The 22,916-nt window shown below is 38.1% G+C and overlaps 1 protein-coding gene across 3 annotated transcripts in view; it reads left to right on the forward strand.

Moving 5' to 3' along the window:
- The window catches only part of SPAG9 (sperm associated antigen 9), a 134,686-nt gene that overhangs the window by 33,838 nt on the left and 77,932 nt on the right, over positions 1-22,916 (forward strand). For 2 of the 3 annotated variants that reach the window (XM_082604422.1, XM_082604421.1), the window contains exon 2: positions 10,996-11,116. In XM_082604422.1, the coding sequence (XP_082460548.1) occupies positions 10,996-11,116 (121 nt within the window). Of the gene's footprint in view, positions 1-10,995; positions 11,117-18,041; positions 18,130-22,916 lie in introns of those variants that run through there. The other variant, XM_082604423.1, reaches the window with a different exon arrangement.

Here is a 22,916-nt window from a genome sequence, read left to right on the forward strand (position 1 = left end):
GTGAAGGGAAACTGCAGAAACAAGAGATTTCCATTTGAAGATAACCCTGCCGGTCCAGAAAACGGTCACATCATTTTGGGGAAAAAAAAAATCTCTCTTCTTTTTGCCCTGTTTACTTAAGGTGATATTTACTTTAAGTAATAAAATGTGAAAAAAGCGGAAGCTTGAACCATCTGGGTGTAGGTCGGCTTGAAGAGTAAGCATATAATAGTGACTGCTGAATAGTTGTGGATTATTCATGCCCTTATGCAGCCAAACTGGGTCGCTAAGAAATGAAGCTGTGTGTCTGTGACAATATTTCTTCTATCATTCAGAAAGGAGTTCTGAAAAGGCGGGATAGTGGTAAAGTTGGATTTTTTTACTAGCTTTATGGAGAAGTAATTGACATATGGTGTAAGTTTAAAGTGTACAATGTAATGATTTGATAAAGGTATATGTTGCAAAATGATTACCACAAAAAGTTAGTTAACACATTGCCATCACTTCACATACTTTTTTTTGTGTGTGGTGAGAACTTAAAAAAAATCTATTCTTAGCAACCTTCAAATATACAGTACAGTCGGTTTTTTTTGTTTGTTTTGTGGTATGCGGGCCTCTCACTGTTGTGGCCTCTCCCGTTGTGGAGCACAGGCTCCGGACGCACAGGCTCAGCGGCCATGGCTCATGGGCCCAGCCGCTCCGCGGCATGTGGGATCCTCCCGGACCAGGGCATGAACCCGTGTCCCCTGCATCGGCAGGCAGACTCTCAACCACTGCGCCACCAGGGAAGCCCCCCAATACAGTAGTATTTTTAACTGTAGTAACCATGCTGTGCATTATATCACCAGGACTTTAAGTGGAAGTTTGTACCCTTTGATCACCTTCACCCATATCCCCTACCTCCACTCCCTGCCCCTGGCAACCACCAATCTGTTAGGGGTAAAAGTTTTGTTAGGAGTTTAATAGCACAGCATTTTAGGTGTTACTTGGTAAACATCTGCTGTATGTTCTTTAAAACAACATTTTATCCATAGCACACAAGCCTGAAATAAGACTTTCTGGTTATTTGCCCAGATATGGCAGTTCCGTTAGCCAAGGGAGCATCATTTTCAAAGCAGGCCAAAAAATAATTACATTTTCTTATTAATTCTTAGTCTTTGCTTCTGTCCCCAGGTAAAATGTTGAAATAACTTACTCAGACTTCATCAGCAACATCCTGTTACATAATGCTGCTTTTCTGTTCAATGTAACCTTTGTATCGTCTGCCTGCATTCAATTTGTAGCCAGTGAACACCCTTGGAAGGCAGGGATAGTATGATACTCACAGTCATATTCCGTGTGCCTGGCACATACTAAGTAGTTTAAGTAAGTAGTCGTTTCTTTATTTCTCTTTTTTTCCCTCTGCACCACGTGGCATACAAGATCTTAGTTCTCTGACCAGGGATCGAACCCGCACCCCCTACAGTGGTAGCGTGGAGTCTTAACCATGGGCCGCCAGGGAATCCCACCCCTCCCCTTTTTAAAGTAGTCATTTCTTGAGTAAATGAATGATTTGTCAAGTTTACCTCTTTTCTTACATTTACTATAACCTTTACTCCTTTATGTAATCATTTTTAGATTAATATTCTACAAAAAATAAACAATGACAAATATGGAATATTTTCACAGAAAAGTAGAGGGCAGGGGTGCTAAATGTGGGGTTTGTGGAAGGGCTTAAAGGGTCTCTGAGCCTCTGAGAAAAATAGGTAGAATTTGGGTTGGGTGAGGGCATTTCTTCTGGGGAAACATGGTTCATGGATATATCAAATTCCCAAATCAGTCTATGGAGCTCCAAATGATTAAGATGTGTTTCAGATGTTGGAGGTTTCAAGCTTCAAAGATAAGGAAAATCTTGGCTAATAAAATGAGAAAATAAAATAGTTCTTGAGGGAAAGTAGCTGAATATATTAGGATGCTTTTAGTTTCTTGTGATAGAAACCAACTCAAGCTTATATAAAATAGAATTTATTTTTCTTTTCTTTTCTTTTTTTTTTTTGCGGTACGCGGGCCTCTCACTGTTGTGGCCTCTCCCGTTACAGAGCACAGGCTCCAGACGTGCAGGCCCAGCGGCCATGGCTCACGGGCCCAGCCGCTCCGTGGCATGTGGGATCCTCCCGGACCGGGGCATGAACCCGTGTCCCCTGCATCGGCAGGGGGACTCTCAACCATTGCGCCACCAGGGAAGCCCAAAATAGAATTTATTGGTTTATGTCACTGAAGAAATAAAACAATTGGGAAATGCCAACCTCAGGAAATATTGAATCTAGGAACTCAAATAGTATCTTTAATTAGGGTTTTTCCCCCCTTGTTGTTTTCCTTTAACATTGGCTTTGTTTTCAGGCATGCTCTTTCCACCTGTTGAAAAGGATGTCCCTCTGCAGCTTAAGCCTGCTAGATTCTTAAGAGTTTGGGATTCCAGAGGGAGAGGTAGTATTCTTCCTAAAAACTGGCAAATGTCCCAGAGAGGACTCTGATCAATCTGGTTCAGGTCATATGCCCACCCGTAGGGAGATGGAGTCCTCACGAATCGAATTGCATGGACTGAATAGATTTTGCATGAGGAGGAACTGAGGAGAAGTTCCTCAAAGGAAGACAGCGTGTACAAGACAAAAAACAGTGTCCACTACAGTGATTGAAAAGTTTCAGGACAGATAAAGTAGGTAATAGACAGCAAATTTCATATTAAAACTAGAGTGTATTTAGTGATATCTAAGTTTATTTGTGAATTATACAGTTTTCTCTATGGGTTTTAGTTTTTTTTTACTGTGAAAGTTTTTTCATTTATGTATTCATTCATTTGTTTAACAAATATTTGAGCACCTGCCATGTGCCATCATCATTCTTTCCACTGGGCATAACAACAGCAAGCAAGAGAAATCCCTGCCCTTATGGAACCTACATTCTAGCGAGGCAAGGCCGATAATAAATAAGATAAATTCCTAAAATATATAGTATGCTAGATGAGGATAAGTGCAATAAGAGAAAAAAAAGCAGGAAGGAGAGTAGGGAGTGGGTATTGCAGTTTTAAATATGATGGGCACAAAAAGTCTTAGTAAGAAGCTGACATTTGAACAAAGATGTTAAGGAGGTGAGGATGAGCAAGCCACTTGGATATCTGGGGGAAGAGTAGTAGAAGATGATGTCAAAGAAGTAAGAGGATGATCGATTGTATTCGTCCTGGGGGTCTCTGGTAAGGACTTTGGGAGAATGCAAGCAATCAGAGGATTTCAAGCAGAGGAGTACACTGATCTGATGTTTTAAAAGGGTCACCCTAACTACTGTATGGAAAATGCATTGTAGAGGTACAAGGGTGGAAGTAAGGAGGCCAGTTAGGAGGCTATTGCTACTGCACTAATCCAGGCAATAGATAATGGTGGCACAGACCAAGATGGTGATGGAGATGATGAAAAGTGGTCAGATCTGAAGGTAGATTTGCTGTTGAATTGGATATCACGTATTAGAGAAAGAGTAGAATTTTGGGCCTGAGCAACTGACCACAGTAACTTAATGAGCTAGGTAAGACCAGGAGGAGCAGGCTTTGACATGTTAAGTTGAAGGTTCTTATTAGACATTCAGATGGAGTTGTCCAGAAGGCAACTGGACATTACAAATCTGAAATTCAGGTCTGGGCTAGAGGCTGGGCTAGAAATTTGGAGGTTGTCAGCATTCATTTAGTATTTAAAGTTTTGAAACTGGATGAGGTCACAGGGAATAAGAATAAACAATGAAGAAAAAGAGTTGTCCAGGGACTGAGCTTGCCAGTGTTAAGGTGGGGACAAGAGGAAGAACAAACAAAGACCAAGAAGGAGCAGCCAGCAAAGTGGAAGGAAAACAAGGAAAAAACCCAATTGGGAGAAAAAAAAGTTTTAAGGAGGAGCGAGTGATCAGTTGTCAAATGATGCAGATAAAACTATTTAAAAAACAAGATGAAGACTGAGATTTATTGATAATCTCTCCATGATGAGAATGATTTTAGTAAATTAAATTTGGTGGAGATATTTCTAGCACATGGTTTAGGTAATTTAGAAGACTGTTCATTAATCAAATAATCATTTAAATATATTTATTGATATTCCATCCTTTAGTTTTCTCTTTTACATATTATATACAAAATTATGTAAAAAATTATGTATTGAACTCAGATGAATGTGTAAGTATACTAGTTAAGTTAAAGGATTTATGTGTTTGGAGTAGGTATATGTATTTTTTTTAACACAGTAATTCCACTTTTTAAAAAATTTAATTTATTTTTTTATATAGCAGGTTCTTATTAGTCATCCATTTTATACACCTCAGTGTGTACATGTCAATCCCAGTCTCCCAATTCATCACACACACACACACACACACCCCCCCCACTGCTTTCCCCACTTGGTGTCCATACTTTTGTTCTCTATATCTGTGTCTCTATTTCTGCCCTGCAAACCGGTTCATCTGTACCATTTTTCTAGGTTCCACATATATGTGTTAATATACGATATTTGCTTTTCTCTTTCTGACTTACTTCACTCTGTTTGACAGTCTCTAGATCCATCCATGTCTCAACAAATGACCCAATTTCGTTCCTTTTTATGGCTGAGTAATATTCCATTGCATATATGTACCACATCGTCTTTATCCATTCGTCTGTCGATGGCATTTAGGTTGCTTCCATGACCTGGCTATTGTAAATAGCGCAGCAATGAACATTGGGGTGCATGTGTCTTTTTGAATTATGGTTTTCTCTGGGTATATGCCCAGTAGTGGAATTGCTGGGTCATATGGTAATTCTATTTTTAGTTTTTTAAGGAACCTCCATACTGTTCTCCATAGTGCCTGTACCAATTTACATTCCCACCAACAGTGCAGCAGGGTTCCCTTTTCTCCACACCCTCTCCAGCATTTGTTGTTTATAGATTTTCTGATGATGCCCATTCTAACTGGTGTGAGGTGATAACCTCATTGTAGTTTTGATTTGCATTTCTCTAATAATTAGTGATGTTGAGCAGCTTTTCATGTGCTTCTTGGCCATCTGTATGTCCTCTTTGGAGAAATGTCTCTTTAGGTCTTCTGCCCATTTTTTGATCGGTTTGTTTGTTTTTTTTAATTGAGCTGCACGAGCTCTTTGTATATTTTGGAGATTAATCCTTTGTCCGTTGATTCGTTTGCAAATATTTTCTCTCATTCTGAGGGTTGTCTTTTCATCTTGTTTGTAGTTTCCTTTGCTTTGCAAAAGCTTGTAAGTTTCATTAGGTCCCATTTGTTTATTTATTTATTTATTTTTCCGGTACACGGGCCTCTCTCACTGTTGTGGCCTCTCCCGTTGCGGAGCACAGGCTCTGGACGCGCAGGCTCAGCGGCCATGGCTCATGGGCCTAGCCGCTCCACGGCATGTGGACTCTTCCCAGACCAGGGCACGAACCCGTGTCCCCTGCATCGGCAGGCGGACTCTCAACCACTGTGCCACCAGGGAAGCCCCCATCTGTTTATTTTTGGTTTTATTTCCATTACTCTAGGAGGTGGGTCAAAAAGGATCTTGCTGTGATTTATGTTAGAGTGTTCTTCCTTTGTTTTCCTCTAAGAGTTTTATAGTGTCTGGCCTTACATTTAGGTCTTTAATCCATTTTGAGTTTATTTTTGTGGATGGTGTTAGGGAGTGTTCTAATTTCATTCTTTTACATGTAGCTGTCCAGTTTTCCCAGCACCACTTATTGAAGAGACTGTCTTTTCTCCATTGTATACCCTTGCCTCCTTGTCATAGATTAGTTGACCATAGGTGCATGGGTTTATCTCTGGGCTTTCTATCCTGTTCCATTGATCTATATTTCTGTTTTTGTGCCAGTACCATATTGTCTTGATTGCTGTAGCTTTGTAGTATAGTCTGAAGTCAGGGAGTCTGATTCCTCCAGCTCTGTTTTTCTCCCTCAAGACTGCTTTGGCTATTCGGGGTCTTTCGTGTCTCCCTTCAAACTTTAGGATTTTTTGTTCTAGTTCTGTAAAAAATGCCATTGGTAATTTGATAGGGATTGCATGGAATCTGTAGATTGCTTTGGGTAGTATAGTCATTTTCACAGTATTGATTATTCCAATCTGAGAACATGGTATATCTCTCCATCTGTTGGTATCCTCTTTAATTTCTTTCATCAGTGTCTTATAGTTTTCTGCATACAGGTCTTTTGTCTGCCTAGGTAGGTTTATTCCTAGGTATTTTATTCTTTTTGTTGCAGTGGTAAATGGGAGTGTTTCCTTAATTTCTCTTTCAGATTTTTCATCATTAGTGTATAGGAATGCAAGAGATTTCTGTGCATTAATTTGGTATCCTGAAACTACCGAATTCATTGATTAGCTCTAGTAGTTTTCTGGTGGCATCTTTAGGATTCTCTATGTATAGTATCATGTCATCTGTAAGCAGTGACAGTTTTACTTCAAGTTTTCCAACTTGTATTCCTTTTATTTCTTTTTCTTCTCTGAGTGCCATGGCTAGGACTTCCAAAACTATGTTGAATAATAGTGGTGAGAGTGGACATCCTTGTCTTGTTCCTGATCTTAGAGGAAATCCTTTCAGTTTTTCACCATTGAGAATGATGTTTGCTGTGGGTTTGTCATATATGGCCTTTATTATGTTGAGGTAGGTTCCCTCTATGCGCACTTTCTGGAAAGTTTTTATCATAAATGGGTGTTGAATTTTGTCAAGCTTTTTCTGCATCTATTGAGATGATCATATGGTTTTTATTCTTCAATTTGTTAGTATGGTGTATCACATTGATTTGCATATATTGAAGAATCCTTGCATCCCTGGGATAAATCCCACTTGATCATGGTGTATGATCCTTTTAATGTGTTGTTGGATTCTGTTTGCTAGTATTTTGTTGAGAATTTTTGCATCTATATTCATCAGTGATATTGGTCTGTAATTTTCTTTGTTTGTAGTATCTTTGTCTGGTTTTGGTATCAAGGTGATGGTGGCCTCATAGAATGAGTTTGCAAGTTTTCCTTCCTCTGCAATTTTTTGGGAGAGTTTGAGAAGGATGAGTGTTAGCTCTTCTCTAACTGTTTGATAGAATTCACCTGTGAAGCCATCTGGTCCTGGGCTTTTGTTTATTGGGAGATTTTTAATCACAGTTTCAATTTCATTACTTGTGATTGGTCCGTTCATATTTTCTGCTTCTTCTTGGTTCAGTCTTGGAAGGTTATACCTTTCTAAAAATTTGTCCATTTCTTCCATTTTGTCCATTTTATTGGCATAGAGTTGCTTGTAGTAGTCTCTTAGATTGCTTGTATTTCTGTGGTGTCCGTTGTAACTTCTCCATTTTCATTTCTAACTTTATTGATTTGAGTCCACTCCCTCTTTCTCTTGATGAGTCTGGCTAATGGTTTATCAAGTTTGTTTATCTTCTCAAAGAACCAGCTTTTAGTTTTATTGATCTTTGCTGTTGTTTTCTTTGTTTCTATTTCATTTATTTCTGCTCTGATCTTTATGATTTCTTTCCTTCTGCTAACTTTGGGTTTTGTTTGTTCTTCTTTCTCTAGTTCCTTTAGATGTAATGTTAGATTGTTTATTTGAGATGTTTCTTGTTTCGTGAGGTAGGCTTGTATAGCTCTAAACTTCCCTCTTAGAACTGCTTTTGCTGCATCCCATAGGTTTTGGATCATCGTGTTTTCATTGTCATTTGTCTCTAGGTATTTTTCGATTTCCTCTTTGATTTCTTCAGTGATCTCTTGGTTATTTAGTAACGTATTGTTTAGCCTCCATGTGTTTGTCCTTTTTACGTTTTCTTCCCTGTAATTCATTTCTAATCTCGTAACGTTGTGGTCAGAAAATCTGCTTGATATGATTTCAATTTTCTTAAATTTACTGAGGCTTGATTTGTGACCCAAGATATGATCTATCCTGGAGAATGTCCCGTGCACACTTGAGAAGAAAGTGTAATCTGGTTTTGGTTGGAATGTCCTATAAATATCAAATAAATGTATCTGGTCTGTTGTGTCATTTAAAGCTTGTGTTTCCTTATTAATTTTCTGTTTGGATGATCTGTCCAATCGTGTTAGTGAGGTGTTAAAGTCCGCCACTATTATTGTGTTATTGTCGATTTCCTCTTTTAGAGCTGTTAGCAGTTGCCTTATATATTGAGGTGCTCCTATGTTGGGTGCATATATATTTATAATTGTTATATCTTCTTCCTGGATTGATCCCTTGATCATTATGTAGTGTCCTTCCTTGTCTCTTGTAACATTTATTTTAAAGTCTATTTTATCTGATATGAGTATTGCTACTCCAGCTTTCTTTTGATTTCTATTTGCATGGAATATCTTTTTCCATCCCCTCAGTTTCAATCTGAATGTGTCCCTAGGTCTGAAGTGGGTCTCTTGTAGACAGCATATATATGGGTCTTGTTTTTGTATCCATTCAGCCAGCCTGTGTCTTTTGGTTGGAGCATTTAATCCATTCACGTTTAAGGTAATTATCGATATGTATGTTCCTGTGACCATTTTTTTTAATTGTTTTGGGTGTGTTCTTGTAGGTCCTTTTCTTCTCTTGTGTTTCCCACTTAGAGAAGTTCCTTTAGCATTTGTTGTAGAGCTGGTTTGGTGGTGCTGAATTCTCTTAACTTTTGCGTGTCTGTAAAGCTTTTGATTTCTCCATCAAATATGAATGAGATCCTTGCCAGATAGAGTAATCTTGGTTGTAGGTTCTTCCCTTTCATCACTTTAAATATATCATGCCACTCCCTTCTGGCTTGTAGAGTTTCTGCTGAGAAATCAGCTGTTAACCTTATGGGAGTTCCCTTTATGTTGTTTGTCGTTTTTCCCTTGCTGCTTTCATTAATTTTTCTTTGTCTTTAATTTTTGTCAGCTTGATTACTATGTGTCTCGACGTGTTTCTCCTTGGGTTTATCCTGTACGGGTCTCTCTGTACTTCCTGGACTATTTCCTGGGTGGCTATTTCCTTTCCCATGTTAGGCAAGTTTTCAACTATAACTCTTCAAATATTTTCTTGGGTCCTTTCTCTCTCTCCTCCTTCTGGGACCCCTATAATGCGAATGTTGTTGCATTTAATGTCCCAGAGGCCTCTTAGGCTGTCTTCATTTCTTTTCATTCTTTTTTCTTTATTCTGTTCCGCAGCAATGAATTCCACCATTCTGTCTTCCAGGTCACTTATCTGTTCTTCTGCCTCAGTTATTCTGCTATTGATTCCTTCAAGTGTCTTTTTCATTTCAGTTATTGTGTTGTTCATCTCTGCTTGTTTGTTCTTTAATTCTTCTAGATCTTTGTTAAACATTTCTTTTTTTTTTTTTTTTGCGGTACGCGGGCCTCTCATTGTTGTGGCCTCTCCCGCTGCAGAGTACAGGCTCCAGACGCGCAGGCTCAGCAGCCATGGCTCACGGGCCCAGCCGCTCCGCGGCATGTGGGATCCTCCCGGACCGGGGCATGAACCTGTGTCCCCTGCATCAGCAGGTGGACTCTCAACCAGTGCGCCACCAGGGAAGCCCCTGTTAAACATTTCTTGCATCTTCTTGATCTTTGCCTTCATTCATTTTCCAAGGTCCTGGATCATCTTCACTATCATTATTCTGAATTCTTTTTCTGGAAGGTTGCCTGTCTCCACTTCATTTAGTTGTTTTTCTGGGGTTTTATCTTGTTCCTTCATCTGGTACATAGCCCTCTGCCTTTTCATCTTGTCTATCTTTCTGTGAATGTGGTTTTTGTTCCACAGGCTGCAGGATTGTAGTTCTTCTTGCTTCTGCTGTCTGCCCTCTAGTGGATGAGGCTATCTGAGAGGCTTGTGCAAGTTTCCTGATGGGAGGGAGTGGTGGTGGGTAGAGCTGGCTGTTGCTTTGATGGGCAGAGCTCAGTAAAACTTTAATAATACACTTGTTTGCTGATGGGTGGGGCTGGGTTCCCTCCCTGTTGGTTGTTTGGCCTGAGGCGACCCAACACTGGAGCATACCCGGGCTCTTTGGTGGGGCTAAGGGCAGACTCTGGGAGGGCTCTCGCCAAGAAGTACTTCCCAGAACTTCTGCTGCCTGCCAGTGTCCTTGTCCTCACGGTGACACACAGCCACCCCCTGCCTTGCAGGAGACCCTCCAACACTAGCAGGTAGGTCTGGTTCAGTCTCCTATGGGGTCAATGCTCCTTCCCCTGGGTCCTGACGAGCACACTACTTTGTCTGTGCCCTCCAAGAGTGGAGTCTCTGTTTTCCCCAGTCCTGTCGATGTCCTGCAATCAAATCCCTCTAGCCTTCAAAGTCTGATTCTCTAGGAGTTCCTCCTTCCGTTGCTGGACCCCCAGATTGGGAAGCCTGACGTGAGGCTCAAAACCTTCACTCCAGTGGGTGGACTTCTGTGGTGTAAGTGTTCTCCAGTTTGTGAATCACCCACCCAGCATTTATGGGATTTGATTTTATTGTGATTTTTGCCCCTCCTACCGTCTCATTGTGGCTTCTCCTTTGTCTTTGGATGTAGGGTATCTTTTTTGGTGAGTTCCAGTGTCTTCCTGTCGATGATTGTTCAGCAGTCAGTTGTGAGTCTGGTGTTCTTGTAAGAGGGAGTGAGAGCACGTCCTTCTACTCTGCCATCTTGAACCAATCTCTATGTATTTTCTTTGGAATGCCTATTATAATGAAGTGGAAACACTTTCATAAATATTATTTTGTCATCTTTTCCCTTCTATATTTGGAGATTTTAAACCTTACTAATTTTTTTTTTTAATATTTTGTCTGTGCTGTGCAGCATGTGGGATCTTAGTTCCCTTGTCCAGGGATCGAACCCGTGTCCCCTGCAATGGAAGCACGGAGTCTCAACCAGTGGACCACCAGAGAAGTCCTCTAAACCTTAATTTTTATAGAGAAACTAAAAATCAACCTAAGTTCATGATTCTGAGATCTTCTTGAGTAGTTAATGCCTAGTTGTGATTCTTGATACCAAGAAACACAGGGGTTTATAATGTTAAAAATTTTTCATAATCTAATGAAAATAATGTATTTTTCTTCTTTATTAGAAATTCATTGAATTTGAAGACTCTCAAGAACAGGAAAAAAAGGATTTACAGACCAGAGTGGAATCTTTAGAATCTCAAACAAGACAACTTGAACTCAAGGCCAAAAACTATGCTGACCAGAGTAAGTAAAATATGTTAAAGAGTGGAATGACTCATCCTGACATTTGACTATGGTTACAGATATATGCTTGGAATTGTCACCCCACACTCAAGACTGAGACTTGGGAGCTTGGTTTATTGTTTTTTGTTCACATTTTCATGTGGTACCCATGTCTGCAGAAATGACTAAGTCAGACACCTATAGGACTCTCTTCTTCAATTTAGCTCTCAGCTTTTGTTTGTAGCTTACATTGTATAGTAGTTAACATTATGCTGTATCCATTGTGCAGGATTCTGGGGTGTGCACATGTGAATCAGTTCTTCAAATTTTGATCAGTTACACAAAGTTCCATTGGTTTCTGTGTTGCTTTGAAATTTAAAAATGTAAGAGAAACTTTAGCTTTGAAGTATGTATAAAAAAATTACTGAATTCTTTTTCATTCCTTTCTTATGGAAAACTGAGGACATTGAGGGGAATAGAATGACGTTTTTCAGAATCATTTCATTTTTAATATAATTTCATATATTCTTGATTCTAATATAGTTATTGTTCCAAATTCCAAGGACTTCTTCCCCTTTTTGTCTAATGAAAGTCGACCTAATTAAGTCACAATTTAAAAAGGAAACTTTATGGCATATTTTCATGTTTGATTCAGGCAGCTCACTCTCCAGTTTTCCCTCCCAGGATTGTAAACTTCTAGATGGCCCGCAGTTACTCTTCCCACACCACCCATGGAGGTTACATGGTGACACCTGCTGTAAAAGGACGGGCATTCATGAAGGATAACCTTCACTACCAGGCTTAGAGTGTGTATGATAACTGGCTGCTCCCTTTAGGACTCTGGAAGAGTCCAGTAGAGCTAAACCTAGAATCACTGGGAATCTGGAGTTCAGGCATTCTAGAATTCAAGGAGAACTCAAATGGCTATTAAGCAGATGTCATAGAAGGAAGCTAGTGGATATTTGGTAATGGAAGGCCACCAGAGTGAGACAAAATGAGCCATGTGTCATGTCTTTGTTCTTTTAGGCTTGTAGATACCTAGAATGCTGTACCCTTCCTTTGTTAACAGTGAATCCTAACTTGATTGCGTTTTCATATCAGGGACTATAGTATTTTAGAACAAAACAAAACACTAAAGGTGCAATTGTGACAGAACCAACCTCGTTCTTGTACCAAGTACGTTTACCTCTTGACTTCTGAGGAGTATCAAGTTTTGGATAAGGAAATTTTCTTTTGACTTAGAAAGGAACTCCTTTTCTAGAATCTTTTGATGCACTACATAATCTGCTTCTATGATAGGAAAATATTAAAGGAAGAATTACCTTGTACTTGATATAGTAGCTTTTAAAATTAAGATCGTTTTCCAGTCCAGTGAGTCATACCTACCTTTTTTGGAATTGTCATGTTCTTTGGTGTCCATTCTCTCATTTCTCTCTCAGAAATACTGATTACCATGTTTCCTATTTTAATTCAAAATAATTTTTTAAAAAATAAGGTGTCATTTAAAAATAATTGATAATTCTCTATGGAAGAGTTGAGTAAATTACTCACCAAGTATTGGATATGGTCTTGAGCTATATTTGATCTGAGAACTTTATTTTTGTTATTAATATAATATTCTTTCAAGAATTTCTCCCCCTGGATGTCTGCTATCCTCGTTTTTCCCCCTGCGATTCCATTTTGAAATAAATCTTGTTGTCTAAGTAACAGTTAAATAACTTAAAACTGTGGTTAATCAGAATTGACCATTGAGATGCACAAAGCTGATAGTCTCTTGGTCCATGAGCTAAGGCTATAATGAGTCTCCTTTCATTTATGCTTTGGAACTTACTCCCTTCTCCTTTGATACCTTGGAATCTTTTTCTCTTTTCCATCTAATTGTTTTCCTCGCTCTTCTGTTTTTTTCTAAATGAATATAATATGAAATCTAAATATATCTAAAAATTTTCTTCTGAGTCTTTATTTTACCACATTTTAAACATCTGAAAAAAACTGGGGGGGGGTGGAAATAGTTTGACTTTTTTCATTTTACGGCCTTAGTTTTCCCTTCCCCAGATCTCCCATATGACTCAAAGTCCCTTTATTTTTTAAAAAGGTGGTGGTAGGAGGTAATATTTAAGTATCATCAGTGCCCTATCCTATTGGAAAAATGGGACTGGGAATATGGTTTTTAAAAAGATGAAAACATATTTAAATGGATGTATGTCAGAGTATATTAATTCTTTTTTTGTATAATAGGATACAGAATATCTGGACTTTAATATTATAATTTTGGTTTTTTAAGACTGTATAGTGATTTTTATTAGATTTATTTTAACCCAACATTTTTTTAACTTTTTAAATGTTTTAAATGTGTTTTTTAATGTTCTGAACATCTGTATTTAAATAAGCATTTAAGGCCAAAGAAATTACTGATGATGATACCTATAGAGAGGAAGGATGCGTGCAGTTTTTTGTGTTTAGTACTATTTTTTGAGTGCCGTATGATAACAATATTGTCCAATTTCCATGTTTGTTTTTATAAATATGTTAGAGTCTTTAACTTTAAAAGACTGTCAGTTCTGATTGATGTGTTTTAGGGCACATATCCCTTTTAAAAAGTAGCCACAATGAAAGTCCAAGTTCTGCTTTGGGACTACTTCTTATGTTAAAAGGGGAAATTTTGGTTGTAGTTACTTGCTATTTGAGAAGCAAGAAAAAGTCAAGAAATAGGAACTGAATTAAAGAACACACTTGACAGCTGTTAATAGTATGGAATCTTATCAGGTTGTTGTGGTATGAGTTTTAAATTTTTGATGATATAAAAAATTTGTTATAATTTTATGGTCATGTTTGATTTTGGAGATTTCTGTTTGCTCTCTTTTCAAAATTTGAACTACATAAGAATTATTTTGGCTTTTCCAACATAAATAAAGCAATTTTTAAAAGACCACATATTGTCCCGTATCTGGGTATAATAGTAATACCTCTTGGTAGTTAACATCTTGTAAGCCTTAAGGAAGAATCTGAAATATATGTGGAGTGGAATAAGGAAGTTGTGGATTGAGGCCTTTAGTGCTTTTCAGCTATGTAAGGTGTAAGCAATCAACCTGGCCATTCATAGTGTGGCAGCAATGAGTTCTTCATCAGAAAATACTTTTTATATTCATTATTTCTGTTATATACTGATTATTTCTATTCTTGTAAGCCAAATACTATCTTAAGTAAATACAGACATTTTAATATGTTAAAAATAAAAAACTACTACTATCTGCCTAGCATTCAGCCTCTAGGCATGGTTTTGGCACAGAAGAATATGATATGGTCATTACAGTCAAAGAAATCATAGTTTTGTGGGGGAAAAGGTTATGTGTATGACCGTCTCGTCTTTTCCATATGTACCATGCTTTTATATCACTGCAGAGTGTATATATAATTTTGCATCTTTCCTTTAACATTATCATAAGTATTTTCCTTATTGTATAATCTTTATTTTTTAAATGTGTCAATACCCATCATCCAGAAGCTATGCCGTCTATTAACAATTCTTGTTTTCCCTGAGGAACTGTGTGTGCTTTCTCCTTTTCTCTAGTGAGAATTATTTAATGGCTACTTTGTTTTTTTAACTTGGCTACTCAGGAACGGAGAACAAATTTTGAAGTACAACCATAACAACTGGTTTGGGTCTTACTTGGGTGGCATATTTAAATTGTTTTTTTCCTGTTCCACATTTTATACATATATAGTGAATTGTTAAGATATGTTCTTATAAACTATCTCAAATCCTTTGTGGAATTAAGGACTGAATGAATTGGTAAAAATAAATACAGGCAAATTTTTTTAAAAACTCAAAAAATTTCTGTTGTTTGGTTGGACATTCTTTCCAGTGTAGTGAATCATATTACAGTGAATATTTTTTCACCCCTGTAAATTGCCCTCTTTGGGGAATTTTCTTAGGATATAGTTACAGAAGTAGGGCAAGGAATATGAACATTATAGTGGTTCTTGGTATTTAGTAGTGTTTGGTCATTTTTTATATGAACAGAATTGGAGAAGGAAGAATTAGTAGCAAATTCCACATTATTTATCATAACTTATGAATTTGAATCATTATTTACAACATATTAGCACCCAGAGCTGATGTAGAAAACCATTTATTATTTATTTGATTTTCTCTTGGGAAAATTCTGTTGCCCTCAAGCTACTTGAGTTTATAAGAGATGACCTTTTCCTTGAATTGTGGAGAAGATGGCAAGATTTAGATGGCAGTGATTTTAAGCTACTTAAATAATCTCTGAATCTGCCCTTTCTTCCTTTGAATGAAAATCCATTTTTAAAAATTAAATGGGGACTTCCCTAGTGGCTCAGTGGTTAAGAATCCTCCTGCCAATGCAGGGGACACGGGTTTGAGCCCTGGTCCGGGAAGATGCCACATGCCACGGAGCAACTAAGCCCGTGTGTCACAAATACTGAGCCTGAGCTCTGGAGCCCCCGAGCCACAACTACTGAGCCCGTGTGCCACAACTACTGAAGCCCGTGCGCCTAGAGCCCGTGCTCTGCAGCAAGATAAGCCACCACAGTGAGAAGCCTGAGCACCGCAACGAAGAGTAGCCCCCGCTTGCTACAACTAGAGAAAGCCCGCAAGCAGCAATGAAGACCCAATGCAGCCAAATAAATAAATAAATAAGTTAAATGGAAAAATATTTTTGACACCTGAAGACATTTGTGCTAGAGTTTTATACTCTGACTTCTACACTTCCCATCTCCCATGTAACATTCATTTGCTTTTTAAACTTAGTATAGATTTTAGTCTAATAAAATACCTTCAAGCCTTTACCTGAAACACATTATTGGAAGGAAAACTCTCCTTTTTGGTCATAAGAATTAGCACACTGGGCTTCCCTGGTGGCGCAGTAGTTGAGAGTCCGCCTGCCGATGCGGGGGACACGGGTTTCCCGGTCCGGGAGGATCCCACATGCCGTGGAGCGGCTGGGCCCGTGAGCCATGGCCGCTGGGCCTGCGCGTCCGGAGCCTGTGCTCCGCAACGGGAGGGGCGACAGCAGTGAGAGGCCCGCGTACCGCAAAAAAAAAAAATTAAAAAAAAAAAACGAATTAGCACATCATTAGATGGAAAATAATGGGAAGGTAGTATAATCATAAACATGTTTTTAATTTTAAAGGAATAAAATGGCTTAAAACATACTTCAGATTTGGGAGTTACTTACAAGCAAGGGCTGTGTTAGTGATGTGATTGATAAATTGAGAATTTTCACAACACAGAAGAAAAACAATCTTTTTCAGTTAACAGGTATAGCTTCACACCAAAGTTAATAGTTGAGAGGGCCTAAATATTTTCTGTCACTATTTTTTAAGTTATTTAAAAAAATACTTTCAGGCAAATAAAAAGCTTTATTAACTCCTTTACTGTACTTTGCAATTGGCAAAGAATGTTAATACTCTCAGAATTTCCATAATACTGTAATAGGTTACTTCATTCATTTTTATTTTATCTTGTCAAGAGGCAGTCCCTTTCTACATTATTTTTAGAATGATGAAAGTAGACAACTGATGATTTATATTTTTGTTGAAAGCATACTTATTAAGGCAGCTTGAGGAGATTCAGATTTATATCTCCTTATTTTAAAAAGTTACAAAAATAAAATTTGTTATATAGAAAGTTTTTTAGTTCATTTAACTTGAATCTAATATCTTTGCGATATTAAGAATATCTGTATATTTCTGTATATTTAATAAACTTTATGTAAGGATTTTAAAATTTATTTATTTATTTATTTATTTTTGGCTGCGTTGCGTCTTTGTTGCTGCGTGCGGGCTTTCTCTAGTTGCTGCGAGCAGGGGCTACTCTTCCTTGCAGTGCGCAGGCTTCTCATTGCGGTGGCTTCTTTTGTTGCTGAGCACGGGCTCTAGGCATGTGAGCTTCAGTAGTTGTGGCATGTGGGCTCAGTAGTTGTGGCTCACGGGCTCTAGAACGCAGGCTCAGTAGTTGTGGGGCAGGGCTTAGTTGCTCCACGCCATGTGGGATCTTCCTGGACCAGGGCTCGAACCCGTATCTCCTGCATTGGCAGGCAGATTCTTAACCACTGTGCCACCAGGGAAGCCCAAGGATTTTTTTTTTAAAGAGCTTGTGTATGAGAGGGAAAACTGATAACTGGGCACAAGATAATTTATGCAAACACTAACATTTTATTACTTCTGCTTCATTAGGTAATATCTATGTGGTCTTCAGACCTGTTTTATATTTTATTATCTGTATTTGGACTGTTCATTTCTGAAGTCTGCTGTTGTTTACTGAGAATCTTAAGGTTGTAGTTCATAATTAATATCTAGAACTAAAGGTTTCATGGAAAATTAATTTTATGAGTAAGAGTTAAAGGATTGATGGTGATTTAGCTTAGAGAACAGAATAAACATGAGTGATTTGGTTATTCTTGAAACATAAAGGAATGAGTAAGGAAGATACCAAGTTGTTTTTTTGTAAATTTGCAAGATTAAATCAGAGAAAATGAATTTGTTGTTTTTGGTTGATCATGAGGCAGTACTTCTTGACCATGAAGGTGATACGTAGGAATATGTGCTGAGGGAAGGCATGGACTCTCCCTACATAGACTTTAGGTGGCATATAATATCTGTCTGAAAAATCTTTTTAAGTTTAGGGACATGGTGAAGGACTTAGTTGGCAGAGCAGAGGTTTTTATTGCTGTTTTGATGTGGTTGTGTTTGTGATTTATTTGCTCTTAAGTGAGCCCTTGATTCTTGCTTACCTGGTGAGACGTTTGATGCTAAATTGTTTAAGGAAAGCTTCTGAAAGACCAATGTCAGTCTTCTGAGGCCAAGTCATAGTTGGATTAGCTGCCTTCCTCAATTAGTAAGAACGGATGATTCCTTTTGAGAAGGCGAATAACGAGTCGGATATGGCATTCTAGAAGGTCTGTTTCTCTTTCTTCCCCCCATAGGCCTATCAGCAGTCTGGTGGGGCAGAGGACAGCAGAGATGGAAGGTGTCCCAAACTTGGCAAAGGCCATCAATCTAAGGAGGTAAGCTCTGACTTCGAGCAGGTAGAGCAAGTGACTCTTCCTGCCTTAATCATATCCTCTTGCTCTTTGGAAAGCTGGATGGAAAGAAAGAGCATTTAAAATGAGGCTGAAGTATCTTCATTAGTAGCTATTATAAGGGGAACATTTTGAAGTAGTCTTTTGATTCTTCTTTTATCTTTCCCCCTACCCCCTTATTGTTTTCAATGCCTTGATTTGTTTGATTTTTTTTTTCTCCCTAGACTATTAGCAGCTTAAAAAAATTGGCAGATTATCTGTTGTTTGGGGATAGGAAGGATGAGCAGAATCTTGTTTATTTCAAGTTAATCTCAGGTTGTAGCTAGTTTGAGTAAAATCATATGATTTGAAGATTTTTCCTGAGATCATTTTGAGGTTTGGGTTCACATGGGAACTGTTAAACAAGAAACAATCTTTTCTTGTTTAAACATTTCAGATATAATACAACAGTGTATGTATAGGTTAACTTTATGATACTTGAGGTTTTGGGGGATGTCTACCATCGTTGCCCTGGTGGGCCTTTCTTTCCCAACTTTCCCTTCCCTTCTACTTCTCTTTTCTTTTCCCCTTACTGATTACTGGGTGGCATTCAGGACTTTGAAGATAAAGCTCTTCCCAGCATTTAAAGGTACTTTTCAGTTAAACACTATACCATCTCATGTGACTTAGGCCTTGAGAAAACTTGAGTCCATTGACTGTGTTGTTGTACTGATGTAAGTATTTTAAGAAAAGAGTGAGAGGTTCTGAATTTGTTTTATATGATCTTGGTGGTTAACTCATATACCTAAAAATATAATGCTAATATTCAGAATCACAGTAGAGATAAAGAAAACATGAAATGTGGGAAGTCATAGATAGTTTCTGTCAAGATACTTGCTGGAGATGTTAGGTTGGAGAAAATAATGGCCAAAACAACATTCAGAAAATCATCCAGAATAACAAAGATATAAACTATTCTTAAGCACCACGAAGTGACATGCCTTTGATAATTTAGAATGTCTTTTAAAAGGTTTTTAATGTGTGTTTACAAGCTAATGTATGAGTTAAGGTAACTCTAGTTGCTGTAGCAAACAAGCTGCAAAAGACATATATAATGATTCAGATGTTATGTTATTTCTTGTTCGTGTGAAACTTCTTTCTTTCTTTATATTGATTGATTGATTGATTGGCTGCACTGCGTGGCTTGCAGGATCTTACTTCCCAAACCAGGGATTGAACCCAGGCCACAACACTGAAAACGCTGAGTCCTAACCACTGGACCACCAGGGAATTCCCTCCCTATGTGAAATTTAAATTGGATGTTTCTGATACATGGGTGGCTCCTTTGGAGACACAGGCCCTTTCCAAATTTGCTCCAAGTTTGTCATACCTACATTGAGTGGGAGGAAGGGGAAAGAGAATGGAGGATTGTGTGGAAGGTTTTTATTGGGCCAGGCCTAGGAGTAGCACACATAGCTTTCACTTCTACTTCATTGGCTATATAACTCAGTTAGAAGCTCGCTTACAGAGGCTGGGATATGTAGTCTAGCTATGTGTCCCAAGAAAAAGAGAAACTGCTTTGGTTAGTATCGGCTAGTCTTTGCCTTAGCCTAACAGCCTTAGTAGATGATACATGATTTTGCTCAAGTGTTGAGGCAAGGGAGGGAATGTAACTAAAGCTTAGCAACCATATGCCTATTCTTTCTACTGTGAGTAACCTGAGGAAGAGAAGGTGAGGAAACTTTAATGAAAATATAGCATTTATGATTTGTACTCTCATCTGATTTTTTAATAACTTCAAGGTTACTCTGGTTTAATTTTTATTATCGCTTTAAAACTCTTCACTGAATATTCATTCATTTATTCAACAAACATTTACTAAGTGTTGAGATTTTCTTTTTTGTTCCCTTAACTTCCTGACTTTTACTTTAAAAAAATAGGTTACTGTTAAATTGAGATGCAATTTTCCGATGCTTATGTTAAGGAATAGACTTTGAATGACACTTCCTGCCCCTTTTAAAAAATGTAATTTCCATACAAGAAAATCCACCATTTTAGAGTATACAATTCAGTGGTTTTTAGTATATTCATAAAGTTGTACAACCATCATCACTATCAAATTCTAGAACACCATCATTCCAAAAAGAAACACCATACCTGTTAGCACTCATGGTTCCTGGCTTTCCCTCAGCCCTTAGTACCCACTAATCTGCTTTCTGTCTCTATGGATTTGCCTGTTCTGGAATTTCATATAAATGAAATCATATAATATATGGTCTTTTGTGACTGGCTTCTTTCGCTTAGCGTAAGGTTCGTCTACGTGGTAGCGTGTATCATTACTTAATTCCTTTTTAAGGCTGAATACTATTCCATTATATGCATATACTACATTTTATGGCCACCCCCGACCCCTTTAATTGCCTGTTTATCCTGCTGGTCTCAGAACTAGAATCAACCAAAACTCTTCCTTGGCTGTCTGAAAGCCTACCTAGTTTTGTAGAGTTTAATACAGTGAACATCCACTTTGGGAAGATATCCTTTGGGTTTCTCATTGGCATCCTGATGTGTCTAGTTACTAGTTCATAAGTGGAGAAGTAGATAACTTAATATTTGAACTATCTTTCAATCATATTCTTTTGAATATGGTTGTCTACTAGTTAACTGGTAATATAAGTGGTCTTGTTTTGATTTGTATAATACACCTGGGTGTAACTATACAAAAGAAAAAACCTATTTAATTTGTGTGTGTGTGTGTGTGTGTGTGTGTGTGAGTCTGTGTTGGGTCTTCGTTGCTGCACACAGACTTTCTCTAGTTGCAGTGAGTGGGGGCTACTCTTTGTTGCGGTGTGTGGGCTTCTCATTGCGGTGGTTTCTCTTATTGCAGAGCATGGGCTCTAGGCACACGGGCTTCAGTAGTTGCAGCACATGGGCTCAGTAGTTGCGGCACATGGGCTCTAGGGTGTGTGGGCTTCAGTAGTTGTGGTGTGCAGGCTCAGTAGTTGTGGCTCGTGGGCTCTAGAGTGCAGGCTTAGTAGTTGTGGCACACTGGCTTAGTTGCTCCGTGGCATGTGAGATCTTCCCAGACCAGGGATCGAACCCATGTGCCCTGCATTGGCAGGTAGATTCTTAACTACTCTGCCACCAGGGAAGTCCCAAAACCTATTTAATTTTAATGGGATAGAGAAATAAATTATTTTAGGGCCTCAAGTAAGTAAACTAAGTAGTTGTACTGGAGTGAAGAGGAAGATGGAAGTATATAATACTTATGCTAGAGAAGCTTATTACCATTTCATTAATTTTGAAGTATAATTGACTTAAAATATATTAGTTTCAGGTGTTCAGCATAATGATTTGATATTTTATGTATCACAAAATGATCACCACTATAAGTCATTACCGTCCGTCACCATACAAACTTATTAAAATATTATTGACTATTCTCTTTGTTATAATTACATCCCCATGACTTATTTATTTTATAACTGGAAGTTTGTACCTCTTAATCCCCTTCACTTATTTCACTCCTCCGCTATCACCCTTCCCTCTGGCAAGCAGTAGTTTGTTCTCTGTATCTATGAGTCTATTTCTGTTTTGTTATATTTCTTTTGTTTTTTAGATCCTACATATAAGTGAGATCATATGGTACTTGTCTTTCTCTATTTCACTTAGGGTAATATCCTCAGGTTCATTCATGTTGTCATAAATGGCAAGATTTCATTCTTTCTATGACTGAGCAATATTCCACTTCATATATATATATATATATATATATATATATATATGCCACATCTTCTTCATCCATTCATCTGTTGATGGGCACTTAGGTTGCTTCCATATCTTAACTACTGTAAATAATGCTGCCATGAACATTAGGGTGCATATACCTTTTGGAATTAGTGTTTTCATTATCTTGAGATAAATATTTGGAAGTGAATTACTGGATTGTATGGTAATTCTGTTTTTTATTTTTGGGGGATCCTCCATACTGTTTTCCATAGTGGCTATACCAATTTACATTCCCACCAACAGTATACAAGGGTTCTCTTTTCTCCACATCGTTTCAAACACTTGTTATTTCTTGTCTTTTTGATAACAGTCAATTCTCACAGGTATGAAATGATGTCTCCTTGTGGTTTTTTTTTTTTTTTTTTTTTTTTGCAGTACACGGGCCTCTCACTGTTGTGACCTCTCCCGTTGCGGAGCACAGGCTCCGGACGCACAGGCTCAGCGGCCATGGCTCACGGGCTCAGCCGCTCCGTGGCATGTGGGATCTTCCCGGACCAGGGCACGAACCCGTGTCCCCTGCATCGGCAGGCGGACTCTCAACCACTGCACCACCAGGGAAGCCCTAGTTGCAAGATTTTTGCCTGAGTAAGAAGATTATGAGAAAGAGCATGTTTGGGAGAGAAAATCAGTTCGTTTTGACTTTGTAGACATCCTAGTGAAATCATACTATGCATTGTTTTATATTTTTAAATTTCAGATATAGCAGTAATATTCAACATCCTTCCATTAATTTCTAGGCACCGTCCCATGTCAGCATTTATGATAATACTGCATTCATTTTAACAGTACCTTTAATTGTTGTATTTGAAAGACACAGGTGTGTGAGGTCCTGTTCTAGGCCCTTTTCAAATGAATAGTAACAATTGGTCAAAGGATATACACATTGCTTATTTTAATACATATCACCAACGTGACCTTCAAAAGAGTAATTCCGATTTATCCTCCAATGATGGCAATCATTTTTTCTTTCTTTCTTTCTTTTTAAAATCATTTATTTATTTATTTTT

The sequence above is a fragment of the Mesoplodon mirus genome (genome assembly GCF_964341445.2).
Source record: "Mesoplodon mirus genome assembly, chromosome: 18".
In the NCBI taxonomy this organism is placed as follows: domain Eukaryota; kingdom Metazoa; phylum Chordata; class Mammalia; order Artiodactyla; family Ziphiidae; genus Mesoplodon; species Mesoplodon mirus.